This window comes from Antedon bifida, chromosome 7 (genome assembly GCF_963402885.1).
Source record: "Antedon bifida chromosome 7, ecAntBifi1.1, whole genome shotgun sequence".
Taxonomy (NCBI): Eukaryota; Metazoa; Echinodermata; class Crinoidea; order Comatulida; family Antedonidae; genus Antedon; species Antedon bifida.
In genome coordinates, this window is record NC_136232.1 from 27448858 (window position 1) to 27462397 (window position 13540).

Below are 13540 nucleotides of genomic sequence, written 5' to 3' on the forward strand. Positions count from 1 at the left end.
AAGTCAAAATAAATAGGTGACTAATATAATAGTTCAATTAGAATTGTGAAGAATCCTTTTTATTTCAAGTAAAATAAAAGAAAGGGCATACACAAACAAACATAAAATTTCCAACCAAAGCATGATTACGACGGTATAATATAAAATTAATATATAGATCCTTATAGGCACCACTCAGTAAAGAAACTTAATTGCATGACTAAATATAGGCCGCTGTCTGTGACGTACGCGCCATGAATGAGGTGGCAGCCTCTCTCGTCCTCCTAGTCCAGTAAAAATATGGTTGAACCTAGAACAAATTGCAACAGAATTTTTTTTTGTTTTATTTGGTTGATATGGTGAACATGAACATCATATCCAAAGTTTACCAAAATCGGACATCGGGAAGTGGGTTAATTAGCATAAATTCAAAATGGCCGCCATTTGCTATTTTAAAGCCCCATATCTCCTTAACGGTTGGATTTAGACCACCTAAGTGCATTACGAGTAGATATAAATGTGATATTAAACATTCTAATTGGCATATTTAAATTTCCATATGACGTACCTATGACGTCATATGGTAGTTGTGACGTCATAAATTATGTTATAAATGCTTAAATGACATTATACTATGCGAACAATTTAGAAACTGCAGAAAAACAAGTTTCCTAACATTCTCCTTGTTGAAATGAACATAATTTCCAAAGTTTACCAAAATCGGACGTCAGGAAGTGTGTTAATTAGCATAAATTCAAAATGGCCGCTATTTACTATATCATTTTGAACTTCCCTATATCTCCTTAATGGTGGTTTTAGACCACCAAAGTGCATTGCGAGTAGATATAAATGTGACATTAAACTTTCCAATTAGCACATTTAAATTACCATATGACGTAAATATGATGTCATGAGGTAGTTGTGACGTCATATATTATGTTATAACTGCTTAAATGGCATTATCCCATGCTAAAAAATGTAGAAACTGCAGGAAAACAATTTTCTAACAATTTCCTGTTGAAATGAACATGATATCTTAAGTTCACCAAAATCAGACTTTAAGAAGGGGGTCAATTAGCATAAATTCAAAATGGCTGCTATTTACTATACCATTTTGAAGCCCTGTATCTCCTTAGCGGTTGGGTTTAGACAGCCTATGTGCATTACGAGTAGATATATATGTAAAAACCGTTGAAATTTATCATTAAGTTTCCATTTACAAAATCTTATGAAAATAGTTATTCTACAGAACCGTATAAAAGGTGATCATCAACTGTATTTCCGAAACTGATTTGTACTCAAGCGCACATCTTGTTTTGTGTTTCCTAAAACTACATCTTTTAGAACTTTATCTCTTTAAATTGGTAAAGGAATAAAAAATATATTGTAATGAGGCGATTGTCTGTGGGTCAGGCTATTCAAACCCATCATTCCCACAAACTCATCTCAATTGGAGTGGAGTTGTGGCTTGGTGGTTATGATGCTTGGCTACCACTCTAAGGGTCCTGGGTTCAAGTCCCGTCACATGTCAGGATTTTTTCTAAGGACCAAATTACTCCACTCCCAAAGACTTGTAATAAGACTTTGTTTATGTAGAGCATCTTGTGTATATGTTTGTCTTGTGAACCTCTGAGGGTCCCTAATGATCAGCAATAGCTGGATGGATCACCCTCATTAAATATGGTTTAAAAAAAAAAAAAAAAAAAAAAAAAATTCCCCAACTGGAAATTGAGATGATACATGAAATGATAGATGTCATACTGTAGTTTTCGGTATAGTCAGCATCTCCATTCTGCTCTTTCAAAGTTGCTATTTCATTGCATCTGTTTGGTGTCGATCATTTATGAGACAACAACTTTTTATGATGTTTTATATAATGTTTATCCTTTGAATGATGTTTCCAAGATTCAATGAGCATATAACAACGACACTTCATCCTAGTGTTAACTAGGATGAAGAACCATCAGTTAAAGATACACATCAACGGAATCCAAAAGGGGTTGTTAAGGTAATAAAGTAATTTTCAAACTTGCCACTACTAATTACAGTATTTAATTTTTCGACAAGACAGTATTCAACTTCCTTGACAGAAAATGTCAGAAAAATGGAATAGAAACTTTGAATGCAGATGGGGATCTATTAAATATCTTACTTTGCCATAATTAAAAAAAGCGATTGCGTTTTAAGACAGAAGAAGCAAAAAATAGTGGAATAATTGGTACTTAAAGAAAACATCTTAAGGAGCAAATTTGCAACATCTTTGTAATGCTCTGCACTTGCAAAGAAACAGGGGGATGCATTCTATTCGAAGCAAGAACTGTTCGATCCAAAATTAAAAAAGACATCAGAAAAGCCAATGAAGTAGACTTGCTCTGCCTACATGTATGGTGGAAGTATTTTGACGGCGCCAACATTACATTTTCTATGTATGTACTTTGGATGGGAGACTTACTGTGATCCAACTCCATATTTAGGATGGGGTCGAATTATTAAATCCCAGACTCATTACAGAATTAAGAATCCTGTTTCTTTAAATATAATTGAGATAAATGAGATATATATGCAGTTATAAAAAGTTGCAGTTGCAGAAAATTAACTGGAATGTTCTATTGCATGTTGTGAAGGGTGGCCGAATAACTTCTGATACCCATGATCTTAACCTGGATGTGGTAAATGTTCTACTATTTTCATGAGATTAAAAACATTTTTTCCTTTCGGTTTCTATATTTTCCCCCTAGAATAATGCCAATTGAGCATTATTGTGACAAAATACATGACGTCATATGTCTTATGACATCATAGGTACGTTATATGGCAATTTAAATATGCTAATTATAAAGTTTAATATCACATTTATATCTACTCGTAATGCACTTAGGTGGTCTAAAACCAAGCGTTAAGGAGATATGGAGCTTCAAAATGGTATGATAAATAGCGGCCATTTTGAATGTATGCTAATTAACCCACTTCCTGACGTCCGATTTTGGTAAACTTTGGAAATAATGTTCATTTCAACAAGGAGAATGTCAAGAAACATGTTTTCTTGCAGTTCCTAAATTGTTCGCATAGAATAATGTCATTTAAACAGTTATAACATACCATATGACGTCATAGATACGTCATATGGGAATTTAAATATGCTAATTAGAATGTTTAATATCACATTTATATCTACTCGTAATGCACTTAGGTGGTGTAAATCCAACCGTTAGAGAGATATGAGGCTTCAAAATAGCAAATGGCGGCCATTTTGAATTTATGCTAATTAACCCACTTCCCGGTGTCCGATTTTGGTAAACTTTGGATATGATATTCATTTGAACCATATTTACCAGACAAAACAAAAAAAAATTCTGTTGCAATTTGTTCTAGGTTCACCCTATTTTTGACTTATCTTTACTGGACTATCCTCCCCCCGCGCTGCTGAAGTATGTCTTAAAAATGGCGCCCGATTTAGTTCAAGTTTTGCAACTTAGAATCCTGAATTTAAAGAAGAGTAGGCCTATGTAAGTACACTTTTATTAAGTATGTATTATAGTACAGTTACTAAAGAAAATATTTAGTAGATTAATATTTATAGTGTTGTATGAGTCATTCTATCCGGGCCTATAGTCTAGGCCTAACAACAGCTAACTATAGTATAGTAGGCCTACTCGGCCTACCTAAGGCTAGGCTACCTGACCTCATTTTTTGCTAGACTATAGACAGTTGCCTATGCGATAGGACTTGGCCCTTAAAAATAAATAAATTCTAATTGATTCTATGCTAATTGACCTCATGTACAGTATATTTTCTAGATTATATTATTACTATGTATATTACTTAAATAATTTAATTTAAAAAAGACAAATTAATGAAAGCTTGCCTAGGCTTAGATGTAGGCTACTAGAGCTTACGCCCTGTATTAGCTAGCCTAGATAGATTAGTTCAACAAAGTCAGGGTATAGCATACTCTTGGTAGTAGGCCTAGTTAGTATACCATTTAGAAAGAGAAGGAAAGTGTGATTGTATAACGATAATACAGTAGACCTCCGTAGGCCTACGCCTATACTGCGAACTACCATGATTATGTTAATAATGTTACACATGGCAAATGGACGGCTACTGGAGAACCATGAGTTAATCTAGCAAAAGAAGACATGGCCTTTACTGTTAGTTAGGCCTAGATTATCATAATGTTGTACAAAACAAAAAATATAGATAACAACGCTACCTGCTGACCAACCAGCTAACACAATGAGCAATCTAATTGCATTGGTGTCAATAATATGCCTAAGTACACAACCAACTCGATGGATTATTCGGTATAACAATTCATTTTACATAAAAAACGTTATGGAATGTAATAATTCTTAATTATTAAATAGTCTTGATACAGTTTGATATTTACAATATAAAGTCATTCGTTAATGTTTGTTATTAGCCCCGACAATCCTAACAATTGAACAATCTTGAATACATCATATAAACACACTTTTAATGTACACTCAGCAGTGAACTATTCTTTTTCAGTTCTCTTTCATTTAGATTTCGGATTTATAAACTGCGAAATAGTATCTCCTTCGAATCTCTCTTTTGGTGGTTTTACACATTTCAGATGGCCTCTCCATTTGATAACTGTCGAGTTATTCTATTAATACCTGTTAGTTTGGTAATCAATGCGATTTGGTGGTTTTACACATTTCAGATGGCCTCTTCATTTGATAACTGTCGAGTTATTCTATTAATACCTGTTAGTTTGGCAATCAATGCGATTTGGTGGTTTTACACATTTTAGATGGCCTCTCCATTTGATAACTGTCGAGTTATTCTATTAAATACCTGTTAGTTTGGTAATAAATGCGATTTGATGGTTTTACACATTTTAGATGGCCTCTCCATTTGATAACTGTCGAGTTAATCTATTAACCAGTCCCCGTAGTTTACTAGGTTTTCGAAGGTGGGATATTCTCATCCTGCAGCAGAAAATGTAATTATTATGAATACAATGTGAAATTTCATTATTATTTATTACTTTCTACAAAAAGAAAAATAGTAACTCACAAAGTATAATGTCCAAGACTTTCAAGTTCTATAAACTCTTTACATAACGTCTCAAATGTTGGCCTCTCTTCTGGGTCATTGTTCCAACAAATTGTCATTAAAGCGTACCTGGATTAAAATAATTCAAATTTATTCACCTCCACATAAAACAAAACTGTACAGTAAAATAAAACACATCTGCTGAATAAAGATTCACTCGAATCATTAATACAAATCAAAACGGTTTTTAAAAAATTAGTGTCAAAATGATTGTGAAAAGGGAAGACTTAACGCTATCACAGATACCATGGTTGACACAATCCACAGATTTACACATTTTTGAAAGATTATGGAAGTATGTACTATTGAAAACAATATTACAAATAGAAAAGTCATAAAGACAAATCACATGTTAATAATTATTCATGAGATTCAAGAACAAAGTGATTAACTTACAGATCTGTTGGACAGTGTCCGGGCTTGCGCAGTCGCAGTCCTTCTTTCAGTTTTCTTTTAATGTCTATGCTTCGTATATCAAAATATGGTACTTCACGTCCTGTGGTAAAACAATATCCTAAAATGTAATGGTATCTCAAATATAATGAGTAAATGATAATTTGAATTTGCCATTTGTAATCGTTACTCAAATATAGAAGGCGGGTAAACAAAATGGTATTATTCGACAACGTAATTTGAATGGTAGTGTAAAAATAAAAACCTTACCAAGTGTTACAATTTCCCATAGCAAAACACCAAAACTCCACACGTCACTTTGGGTACTAAATACACCATCCAACAAAGATTCCGGTGCCATCCAGCGAATTGGTGCGGTCTGCCAAGGTACAACAAATAGGACACAATTAATAGCCTACTCATTGGACACCATATCCTACAAAATGTATAGGCCTCCTATATTATGCATTATTTTGTCAATAGTTAAAAAAAAGGAAATTCCTACTTGTATTTTTTTGGTGTACTTTGTGACGCCAAATACATCTTTTGCAAAACCAAAGTCAGCTACTTTACAAATACCTGATTGGTTGATTAGGATGTTTCTTGCTGCTAAATCTCTATGAATTACCTGAGGAGAAAAAACATGTTTTATGAAACTTATTACATATTTTGAATATATAAATGTATTGATTATGTCAGGCAAATATACGCACTATTAATTAAAATGTGTGAATATTGGGAGTTGGTTGACGGATGTATTTGATAATACAATAAGTCAGCAGACAGTTGCGTATATGCTCAAAATACATGCAACCTACCTCAGTTGCTGCCAGAAACTTCATTCCTTCGGCAACGTGGTGACCAAATGTGACGACATAGTTAAGGGCAGATGAAACACTCTCTGGGGTATTCTTAAGGTAATCCAGCAAATTTCCATTTGCCATATATTCAAATATTACTAACATTGGTTCTGAAACATAAATTGCCATTTAGGCTGATTAAATAATACATCATAATGATAATAAATATGTGGCGCTCCCTCTGTACGCGCGCATGTGTGCGTAAGCATTTTTCAGGGAGAAAATATGTTTTCTTACGGAGGCTTTAACGTACGTAATGGATTGAATAGACAATGATCAATGTTGAGCTCTAGCGTAATATTAATTCAAACTGTCTTGCCTTTTTCAATGCAACATCCGATCAGTTGTATCACGTGTGGATGGTATTCAAGAAGGGCATGCGTGGCAAGTTCTCTTAAGAAGTTATTCTTGTCATCCTTATTTGTGCCCTTTTTTAATTTCTTAACTGCAACAGTTTTTGAACCGTCCTCGTCTTGTAGTACTGCTCTGTGAACTTCTCCAAATTGACCTTCACCGATTTTCTCAAAAAGTGCTATCCTATCTCTTGGTATTTCCATAGATGAATCCCATTGGTTTACATAAACTGCTGAATCCCTTTCTCCCTTTAACTTAGGCCTACGCTGTGAACATAGAATTAACTTCAATACTAGTAATTTGGTAATTTTATAATCAACTACAGATATTAGATCAACTTTCGTGCATTATCAATATCAGTAAAAAGTAAAGAGTAGGCCTAGACTTACCCACCGGACTAAACAATGGTATAATTCATGATCCACTCTGTATTGTTGTTTTCAGGAGTAAGACCTATGTTATATACAGTACTTACTTTTATGCTGATTCTGCGTGTTTCCCCAGACGGTACAGTTAACCTTGTTTTAGAATTTGAAACGACTGGAGAAGTCTTCTGTGTGAAAAAAATTAGAGCATACTAATTTGTAACTAAATGAAAGTAGGCCTAAAAATGTAAATAAATAAATGAAAGCATTATGCAGTTACTTACGTCTTTATTTGCTGATTTATTCCACTCGGTAACAAACTCCACGTATTTTTTCATAAAGGCACTTAAAAAATCCTGCCATACAATATAAAATGTTAATAGAAATTTAAAACAAATCAATGTGTGTAATTTAGCACTAAATCGTTACAGGACACACTTGCATTTATATTTAATTTGCAAGTATTTAGGCCTATTCATGTTAATAACAATCTCGTAAAATGATTACTTGCTTGTTCTCTACAAAACTACCAAACACGGTCTGTATAACATACCTGAGGAAGTAGTTCTTCCTGTTGCAAATGTGAACTACAAGGTCCAAAGAAAAACGAGTCCTATTTCAGTTTAAAAATATAATTATTTATTAATTGAAAAAAGCATATCATAACATACTATAATGCTATTAATAGCTCACAAACATAATTGCATATCATAACATACTAATGCTACAAATAAACTGACAAACATTGCAAACCGCGCAGCCACGGCCTGATCAACATGGTTTTTGGAATATGACATTAGAAAGGCAATACAATTATGGGTTAAAGGCCAACAATCTGAATATTCGTTGATTTATGTTGGTGTTGGCGGTTGACGACATTTTTATTTTTTCCAAAAATATATATTTGAACATAAACAATGACAAGGCAACATACTGTAGCAAAACAGGATGATGGTGACGTCAGCGTTTGGTTTTCCCTTTAATGCTTTGCTGAACGTGGATAAATGTGGGTTAAAGTGAATTCAAATGAATATTCTGCAGCTTAGTTTTACTATAGTAGTTTAATGAGTATACTTACCATCGTTGGAAGATTTGTTTTTATCGGCGGTCCGGTGTCCTAGAAAAAAAATACACACTTTGAAAGAACATAATAAGCCTACATAGTAACTGTATTTAATCAGAAATTAAATATGCCCACTGACTCAATATGCCCACTGACTCAATATGCCCACTGACTCAATATGCCCACTGACTCAATATGCCCACTGACTCAATATGCCAACTGACTCAATATGCCCACTGACTCAATATGCCAATTTAATTGGTGTTAACATTTAATATGTTATTATCTCTAAAGTGATACGCCCTCCTGATAACTTTTAATAAATGGTGTAAACGGTAAAGATACTAAGTTGAATGACCCGATGAGTGAATTAAGCCTTTGTCAGTTATGCGAAAAATGACATTGAATGAGTGGAAAAAATTACATTGAATGAGTGGAGGAAGTAAGAATTAAATAACCAGTCACCATTCACACTTAGGTTAATGGAAACACTTACCTTTAAATTAAAATAAATCCTATCTAAGTGATACAATAAGGGAAATATTAAATATACTCACCAGCTCCGCGAAACTTGGAGAGTGGCATTTCCTATTCAAATCAATTGAAACTCGCCGCTAGAAAGCAAACAAGAACACAACATAAAATAATGATACCAATACTTAGTATAAGTATTATTGTTTGTGTTGAAGTTATTATCAAACATGTTTAAAAAATGTATAACAGCCATTAAAATAAATAGTGTTTAAAGTAATGTAGGTTTAAAATGAAGGTTTTAACTTTCGTAAGTAAATAAAATTTTAGTTAATATTATTAAAACAAATTTGGCTAGGATCTAATTTAGAAGTAGGCCTATAAGGGCCTAAAGTTGAATAAAGAATTGCTTGTTGTTTATATGGAATTTTTTTCTGAAATAAAGTTATCAATTAATCAATCAATACAATTTTACTTCAAATTATCCATGTGAGAATAAATATTTCAATATTTCTTCATAATTTAACAAATAAATAATATTTTACACTTACCAACGTATCTAGAGACATCTCGCCAGCAACCTCAGTGGGCTCGTTTGTATCCTTTGAAAAATAAAATAAAAAAACAGCATTGGTTGATTCTTGCTACTAATAGACTATATTAGTATTTATACCAATTGTTTATGTATTTTGTTGGTTTAAAAAAGTACTAATTTTCCAGTTAATTATCTATGATGAGCAAGATAAAAATACCTTGAATCGTCTACAGCATACACACACAATTACTAAAAACATTATCAGCAGAACTACACCACCAACACATATGATTATGATGTATATCGCGTCAGTTGGTGGAGTATCGGTGGCCATGGTAGCTATAGTAACACATATTTAAAATAATTACGAGAATTGCAATAATATTATGTGATTAAAAAGAACAAAGATGAATGATGATGAGAACAAGTATATGAGACACTTTTTAAGGGAATAAAAGTACAAATAATAGGTAGTCCTATGTCTGAAATATGACAAATGTTTTAAGGCTTACTTGTTGTACTAGAGATGTTGCCTCCTGTGCAATGTTTATAACCAGCTGCTTCGTTCTTAGTAACGCCATAGTTGTAAGGAAGACAATAGTCATCAGTTTCGTTTGCGTTCTCAACTGACTGAATATAGACACATAGGCTAGCTGCAGTCTCACAACATGTTGTGTTCGGAAAATTTAACTGGAGTGAAAGCTCAATCATTGACGAACCTAATATAAAACAATATTAACCAGTTCGTTCATTCATTTCATTTGGTCAAAATCATTGTCAACATATGACAAGAAAAATACACATAAAATGGTATAAAACTACACTAAAACAATAAAATGCAGAAAGCTTGAGTTAAAATATTGATAAAATACAGTCATAAAAGATTATAGTAAATAGCTTCTCTTGGGGCCCTACAGATATTGATGAATTTAAAGAAAACCGACAGTTTTCGGCGTGACGCGTACGTCCTTCCTAAATCATCGTCATTTTTTTTTCAAATTTGGATACCGTATAACATGCATGCATATAACATGTAATTGTATTTTAGATGACAGTGAGTATGCCTACACAACACAATAGGCCTACGTACTTACTTTCGTTTATGAACACATTTTCTTTAACGCTTCCTAAATGACAATATGGAAACTCCGACTTCTTCGCTTCTTCAATATAAACGTGCAAATTGCTTTGGCTTGAGTAAAAGGAGATATTAAAGTCACCAAACGATTCATCCTCTAGAATCCTTAGGCCTAGTGTAAAGTTCACCATGTTTGATTCTAAAGAGTGAGCCACATCTTCTGATACTCTAAAGGAACTAATATCTGAAAGTTATAAACAATAAATTACGAAATTATAGTGAAAAGGACTACGTGTTTAACTGGAATTCTGTAAATATCATTCAAGAATACACATTTTGGAGATGTAACATAACATATGCTATTTATGATTTTTTCATAAAATTATATTTCTAATAACATACTTTCTGAGTAAATCAAACAATTATTCATTCAATGAAAGATTAATTTATGAAATAGTTGTATAGTATGTAATGTATGTGTAATCTGAACGACATTCATAGCTATGTCCCTCCCTTTCAGTATTAGAAATTATGTGTAACTATGTAGTAATGTATATTATTACTGGTAATCGTTTCCTTAAAATCCGCAATACGAAAGAATGAATAGAAGCGGTTGTGAAGTTTGGGGGAAAATATTGATTGTGACCATAACAATGACACATCTATCTATTATTCACTATTCTCAAGGAAGTAGCTTATCAGATGCATCGATATCCGCTAGTAAACCACAGGTAGGCCGTACCGTAGGTTTAGTTACCTGATGGTACGAGTAGTTACAACTGTCATAACAAATAACTAAGAAACAATACTGTTGTTACAGATAATAAGTTCCTCCCAGTTATCAAAGGATTGATCAATGCATTGTATCCAAGTCTACTATAGTAAATGAATACTCTTGATCAAGATGTACTCAATTTTATAAACGGCAAAGTTATATACTGTAATTATTATCAATTGAACTAGCTACATTTTAAATATATATACAGTGACTTACTTACCTATAGAAGCTGATGATGTGTGTAAGAAATTGATTAAACACAAATGAACTATAATAAACCAATTCATTTTAATCTGTGTAGCGTTAGTCCGCTCGTAGTCGGGTAATCTTTCGTATCAATCACTCACTTGCTAAAGTCACTATTGTAACAAGAATTTACCAGGTTGCTTACCACCGATGTTATGTAATCGTTCTCATGTTACTTAGATGAAGCTCAGCATCCAACATTTATAACACCAATCTTGTTGCAAACACTGTATTCAATGGCGTTCACATTCATAGTGCATCAAGTTGAACAAGAGTTATGCGGAAATAATATAATGGCATTTTACAGGACGACGACGACAGGGTAGAACGCTTAACTGGTTCTATTGTTATCTATAATATTACAAACTTAAAAATTACGTTCCTATTTAATATCATTGGTATTTCCGCTTTTAACGAATTGGTACTCGAGTTCATTGAATTGGTGACTCATGTATATACTTCAAGGGAGGGTACAGCAGGTCCAATGTAGGACTGTAGACTATATCAGATGATCAAAAGGCTGTATTACATGTACATTTAATTAAACCTCCAATCTATTAGTAGAAATTCAATTGGCGGCTCACAATTCGTCAGCGAGTTCCAACGCAAGACGCACGCTCAGAGCGGAACAATGCAATCCTAACGTTATTGATTGTAATACGGCCTAGATACGTCGTATTATCAACGTTATTGCATGTAATACAGCCTAGATACGCCGGGTTTTTAATCGCGTGTACGCGACTCTACAGCTCACTATGTCGGTCGGTAAACACTAACTGAAATTTGCGCACGCGACTGTAGCCATGTGTATAGTCTTGTTGGTAACAGGCGATTGTGACCACACAGTCACCATATCGTAAACTGATAGAAATGTGTATAAGACGCACGCCCTTGTAATACTCCAAAGAAAGGATCAGTAAAGAACACGAGCTATATATTTCAACCTCTTGAAGTACATTTTGTAAGTCCAGTATTGTATTCCAAATAAACTAAATCATTCACAATAATATTCTAATTCAAAAATAGTAATTTCTCACTTTATAGTATCCTACTACAAATTACACTAAACAAAAGATCACAAAATCAAATTCAATTGATGATTTTTATTAGACCTGGTTTCAATTCAGGAAAGAGACCATTTAGACTCTTTCTGAGCCAAATACACAAGTAAACAAGAGACAAAAAATAGATTAGCGATAACGACGCATTTGCAGTGTGTTTCGACGCTTCCAGGAAGCCCGACGTGATCCTCCCTCTGTTTGTTTGTATTTGTGTCCTTTCCCAAGACCACGGCTCTTTTTACCTGTAAAGTAGAATATTTTAAAGTTAACTATTATGTTTAAATTTATTATAGATTTTACTTTACAAATTACTAATTTTTGTGCAGTATTAATAGAATGTTTTTAGGATAATGTTGAATGCTTACTTGCTGATGTAAGTCCACGTAATTCTCTGTGTTTGTGGACTGGGTTACATATCCATTGAGTGTCTGCATCACGTCGTATAGCTTTATGTTGTGGGTCAACAAGAATAACTTCATAGTATTTGTAAGTTGAATCATTTGCAACCCAGTAACTGTTAAGGACACGTAAAGCACCACATCGTCTTCCAACACGATCCTGAAAAACATATAGTATATTATTAACTAACATAAAGTATATTATCAAATCGATATTTTTGATATTGTTCTTTCAACATTGTACCCTCAATAGTCATTCTTACATGCATACATAACAAATTTAAAATTATTAATTACTAATGCGATGATAATCCAAATCTGGTGCTTTATTGAGATTTTTTTTACATATACGCATGTCAAAATGTTCTCAAGCTACTGAAACTTAAGTATGGTGATAAGTATTTGACAGGTTTTGGTATAAGTTATCATTAAATGAATAACTCCTACCTCAGCTGTGGCCTGCAGACTTCTCTGATACTTAAGTTCATTTACTCCCATATTGGTTGGTTTTCCGTACGTTGCTCCTTTTGGAACTGGCCTCTTTCGACCCCCACGGCGTACACGTACACGATAGATAACAAATCCTGTGTTGTAATGGAACATTATAGTTGCATTAGTTGATAAAAAAAATACAGAGATAGCTATACAAACAATTGACACTTGAAATACCTTGTTTAGCACGATATCCAAGACGACGAGCTTTGTCAGGTCTTAAGGGGCGTGGAGCTCTGTGAATGGCCGAGAGTTGACGAAGTTGCCAACAACGAATCCTGAGCAGAAACCGCAGAGCATCGCACTGTTTCTTGCGCCACAATTCTTGCATATACTTGTACGCCCCCATTTTTTAAAATCCCTGTGAAAAAAAAGTAATATCCAC

At 33.5% G+C, this 13540-nt stretch overlaps 3 protein-coding genes across 3 annotated transcripts in view; 1 reads left to right on the forward strand and 2 right to left on the reverse strand.

Annotated features, from left to right (window-relative positions):
* Window positions 1–3: 3 nt before the first annotated feature.
* On the reverse strand, window positions 4–11650 carry LOC144848368 (uncharacterized). Its single transcript, XM_078705094.1, has 17 exons — window positions 11179–11650; window positions 10197–10424; window positions 9615–9821; window positions 9320–9441; window positions 9119–9169; window positions 8654–8710; window positions 8112–8150; window positions 7587–7646; window positions 7318–7389; window positions 7144–7221; window positions 6634–6934; window positions 6273–6424; window positions 5960–6082; window positions 5725–5833; window positions 5458–5557; window positions 5023–5130; window positions 4–4934 (listed from the first exon to the last, which is right to left on the reverse strand). Exons 1-17 carry the CDS (start codon window positions 11243–11245, stop codon window positions 4844–4846), a joined length of 1965 nt encoding a protein of 654 aa, XP_078561220.1. The 5' UTR covers window positions 11246–11650; the 3' UTR covers window positions 4–4843.
* Window positions 3466–13540, forward strand: part of LOC144848366 (dihydropyrimidinase-like) — a 44707-nt gene continuing 34632 nt past the window's right edge. The window contains exon 1 of the mRNA XM_078705091.1: window positions 3466–3485. The gene's annotated coding sequence lies outside the window, so the exon portion shown is untranslated. The remainder of the gene's footprint in view (window positions 3486–13540) is intronic.
* LOC144849146 (large ribosomal subunit protein eL15-like) lies at window positions 12293–13516 on the reverse strand. The gene is made up of 4 exons (XM_078706163.1): window positions 13333–13516; window positions 13111–13247; window positions 12631–12823; window positions 12293–12507 (listed from the first exon to the last, which is right to left on the reverse strand). Exons 1-4 carry the CDS (start codon window positions 13502–13504, stop codon window positions 12395–12397), a joined length of 615 nt encoding a protein of 204 aa, XP_078562289.1. The 5' UTR covers window positions 13505–13516; the 3' UTR covers window positions 12293–12394.

What these genes read in the sequence shown, in the direction of transcription:
- LOC144848368 (XM_078705094.1), bottom strand. Translation starts at nt 11,245, where the DNA reads ATGAATTGGTTTATTATAGTTCATTTGTGTTTAATCAATTTCTTACAC. An exon ending in AGGAAGAACTACTTCCTCAG is followed by an intron (nt 7,390 to 7,586) that starts GTATGTTATACA and finishes ATTGTATGGCAG; the next exon opens with GATTTTTTAAGTGCCTTTAT. An exon ending in CACGCAGAATCAGCATAAAA is followed by an intron (nt 6,935 to 7,143) that starts GTAAGTACTGTA and finishes CTATGTTCACAG; the next exon opens with CGTAGGCCTAAGTTAAAGGG.
- LOC144849146 (XM_078706163.1), bottom strand. Translation starts at nt 13,504, where the DNA reads ATGGGGGCGTACAAGTATATGCAAGAATTGTGGCGCAAGAAACAGTGC. An exon ending in TGGATATCGTGCTAAACAAG is followed by an intron (nt 13,248 to 13,332) that starts GTATTTCAAGTG and finishes ATTACAACACAG; the next exon opens with GATTTGTTATCTATCGTGTA. An exon ending in ACGTGGACTTACATCAGCAA is followed by an intron (nt 12,508 to 12,630) that starts GTAAGCATTCAA and finishes TCTACTTTACAG; the next exon opens with GTAAAAAGAGCCGTGGTCTT.